The 4,050-nt window shown below is 35.2% G+C and overlaps 1 protein-coding gene across 1 annotated transcript; it reads right to left on the bottom strand.

Annotated features, from left to right (window-relative positions):
- Nucleotides 1-2,183: 2,183 nt before the first annotated feature.
- On the bottom strand, nucleotides 2,184-3,830 carry LOC107472121 (phenylacetaldehyde reductase; the record flags this gene model as incomplete). The annotated part of the gene is given in 2 exon segments (XM_016091677.3): nucleotides 2,184-2,534; nucleotides 3,644-3,830. Coding segments are annotated over 2 exon segments (332 nt in total), but the record flags the coding sequence as incomplete, so codon positions are not given.
- Between the last annotated feature and the right edge of the window lie 220 nt (nucleotides 3,831-4,050).

Genomic DNA, 4,050 nt, shown 5'->3' with positions numbered 1-4,050 from the left:
TTCTTGTTGTCAATTTGCTTTGCTTTTCTTTTGTGCCTTCCAAGTGTTTGATGAAATGCTTGGTTGGATTTTAGTGTAGCTTTTGTTCCTCTTGGCTTTGGTTGAGTAATTAGTGACTCTTGAGTTATCTAATCCTTTTGTTGATTGATAATTAGAAGTTGCTAATTGATTTGAATACCTCTAAAGCTAGTCTTTCCTTTAGGAGTTGATTAGGACTTGAGGAATCAAATTGATTCATCCACTTGACTTTCCTCCATGGTTAGAGGTTAACTAAGTGGGAGCAATGGATAATTTGTTATCACAATTGAAGAGGATAACTAGGATAGGACTTCTAGTTCTCATATCTTGCCAAGAGCTTTGCTAGTTGTTAGTTTATTTTCTTTGCCATTTATATTTCTTGTCTAAAATCTTAAAAATCCCAAATATAACTCACAACCAATAACAAGACACTTTATTGTAAATTCTAGGGAGAACGACCTGAGGTTTAAATACTTCGGTTATTAATTTTAGGGGTTTGTACTTGTGACAAACAAATTTTTGTATGAAAGGATTATTGCTTGGTTTAGAAACTATACTTCGACGAGATTTTATTTGAGAAATTCTAAACCGTCAAAAATCCAATCGTCATTATATGAAAAGCAAAACCTTGAAAGCATGATTAGGAAGAGACTTGAGTGATTAAACCCTTAGACACCGAGTGATAGAGTGTATACACACCTAGTGAGGATTCAATTACTCAGCTCTATGTTTTCATACTTCTTATCATGAATTCTTGCAAGTTGCTTCATTTTGAAACTTGAATCAATTCTTTAGATCTTGCTTGCATTGGATTATTTCTTTGCTTTGCCCTATTTGTCTATACTTGCTTGGAAATTTGTTTGTTTGTTTTCACCAATTTCATATAGATACTATAGTATAGATAGATATATAGTTATATATAGTATATACATACTTGCATGCATATAATAAGTTGATTACCCTTTTCATCCTTCGCCTTGTTGGTTTAGCATGAGGACAAGCTATTGTTTAAGTGTGGGAAAATTGATGAGTCCATATTTGATGACATATTTTGTCTCAATTTGGATGGATTCTAGCACATAAACTCACACTTAAGCACCTAAATAGCATACTTTTGTGTTTTGTCCCTAATTTGATCCTAAATATGAAAACATGCAATTTTATGCTTGAAATAGGCAATTTAATTCCACTTTTATTCCATTTGATGCCATGACATGTTTGTTGAGTAATTTTAGGTCATAGAGGAAAGAATGGATAACCAAAAGTGGAAGAAAGCATGTACAAGGGAGAAAACATGAAGAAAATAAGGAAAAGCACACACAGCGAAGTGTGCGTGCGCACAAGCATCTGTGCATGCGCACAAGAAGGAATTTCCATGTGTGCGACGCACAGGTCAGACCCTGCACGTGATTTCATTAATGAAATATGTGCTGTGTGTTTTCTGAGGGCTTTTGGCCCAAATTTTGAAGGCTTGAAGCTGAATTGGAGTGTTATATAAATGGGATATCAACACACATGAAGGCTATTAGGTTTTAGTTTTAGTTTTAGTCCAAACATGCCAGCTACGAGCTATGCCATACCTGGCACTTTGGGGGCACTGTTCCAACCCAACCTATCAGCGACCTAGGTCCGGACTTGAGCGGCCGACCCGATGGGTCACACAACCCGAGCCAAAAGGAGACCTGCCTTCCCTTCCTCATCCACGTGGAGCCTAGACAGCTAGTAGAAGCTTTCAGGAAGGTGGGCCTGGCCATAAGGGACCCACCCGAGTACGGATTATAAGAGGGGAGGGACCTACCCCTCCCCAGAGGCACATCACCTACTTTAACCCTAAACCGCTACCTCTCATACGGATACTGACTTAAGCGTCGGAGTCCTTGCACGTGACCCCACCACATCGTCACCCCATGGATCCCAGCACACAACCTCCTCCAAACTCGCAACTCGCGCCCAGGTCCTAATCCTTTCAAGTCTTTGCTTAGCATCAATTCGTCTCGATCCACCGCGTATCCGAGCAAACGAACAGTAAAATCTATTTACAACTTTAAACCATTATTTTTGAGTTTTTTTTTGGAAAAAAAAAAAAGAAAACCCTTTTCCCGACACTTATAACATATGCTGCAAGAGACTTTAGTCGTTTTTAACCAACCCCATATATATATATATATGCCACAATTCTATTATATTCAAATTTCAAAGGGAACTAGTGTGAGCACCAACATTCTAGATTCATATCAACATTCCTTCCAAACTTTTATTCCATAATCTGCAACCTGCAGTAAGTACTATTCCCATTTATTGCATTAGTGTCATGAGCAAGTACATTCAAATACACAACTTAACATTATCTCCTCTACTAATATACGATGAATTAAAAGTTGGTGAATTTCTTTTCTTTCAAGCTTTCGACGGTCTCCTTGAGGCTCACTTCCAAAGGAATAAATTCAAGTCCCAAGCTCTTTGCCCTTTCTTTTGAAACTTGATATGTTGGCACATACGGCTTATCATCGGCGGGCCTGATAACAATGATAATACGGTGAAAATGATATTATAAACAATCCCATAAACAATCCCGTTAGGTAACCAACAGAGGATTTAACCAATAACAAGCCAACAAACATTTTGAATTACACTCCATACTAATTGATTGTTATTAGTTAGTAATTATTTAAATTTTATTTTTTAAAAATATAAAATTAATGATTATTAAATACAGTTCTTTAAAGTTGGCTAATTAAGAATTGTTTATATATACTTTTCCTATTATAAAATCAACAAAAGAAAATTAGAATTGTTTAAATTTTGTAAATGTGGAACAACAAAAGTGGACAAAAAACATCATATAGTACATGTATGCAATGAATTACGGAATTTTGTACGAATAGTCTACAAATTAGGAAATTCTTTTAAATATAAAATAGCTACTAGCTTTCAGAAAAACATAGTTACTATAAGGTCTGTCTTTTAAGGAAAGAGAGAAATAGAAGTCAGATACAGATCCTTCAACTTGCATAATAAAAAACACGGTAAGAAAAGGGAATAATAAAACCTTAGAAGATCAGAGTTATAACACCAACTATTAAGAGTTGAGACACTGCACGCTGAATGGCTAACAGTAATATCAGAAATCACATGACCTTACAGATTTTAAATTTAACTTTGAAACAATATTGAATTAAAACAAGAGTACTACACCACAGCCCTCACCCCACCGCACCCCACCCCATCCCCATTAAGAGAAAAAAAAAAAAAGGGACAAACCAACCAATCTATGATAATATTGTAGGGCCTCATGTAAGTAAAAAGCAAAATATTGTGCATTGTCATATCACAAGAACTTACGAACAGAATAGACTAGAAGGAACCTTATATGTGGTATCCTACTAACATTACAACTATTCCCACGCCCATATAGTTGTACTAGTTCTAAGAGTTCCGTGCCAAACTTTCTAGAACTTTGGAATTACATTTTAGATTGATAATAAATAAACCTATAATGAAATCAACGATGAATCTTTTAATAAGTTTTAAGTTTTCAATCAGACAATAAAAGCTTCAAAAGAAATTGATTCAGCAAACATGGAATTGTATGCATTCTTGAAGGTAATCAAATAATTAAACTTACCTCTCTGGAAGGGGTAATGCTGGGTATAAATCACGTAAAATTTTCACAAACTCTGAGAAATGTACTACTCTCTCTACCAAACAATATCTCCCACTAGCTGAAGGAATTTCATACGCCTGAATATGAGCATTTGCAACATCTTTCACATTGACCCATCCAAAAGTAGCATTTGGAAATGTCTGTGCACCTGTATCAAGGAGGTGAAGGATTTTCCTCTATTAAGCACATGGAGAGGTCTTGTCAATGGAAAAACAAAAATATTTGAACAACAAAGGAACAACTAATATTCAGAAAATAACTAAATATACAACCAACAACACATTGAAGAAATAAATGAAATATCAAGAGAGCAAGTAAAAGAAATGCTAAGACAATTATTCAAGTTAAAAATGTTTAGGACTCTGATT

Source organism: Arachis duranensis, unplaced genomic scaffold (genome assembly GCF_000817695.3).
Source record: "Arachis duranensis cultivar V14167 unplaced genomic scaffold, aradu.V14167.gnm2.J7QH unplaced_Scaffold_138969, whole genome shotgun sequence".
NCBI classification, from domain to species: domain Eukaryota; kingdom Viridiplantae; phylum Streptophyta; class Magnoliopsida; order Fabales; family Fabaceae; genus Arachis; species Arachis duranensis.
The sequence above is the reverse complement of the archived record's forward strand: the minus strand, read 5'-3'. Positions and strand labels throughout refer to the sequence as shown.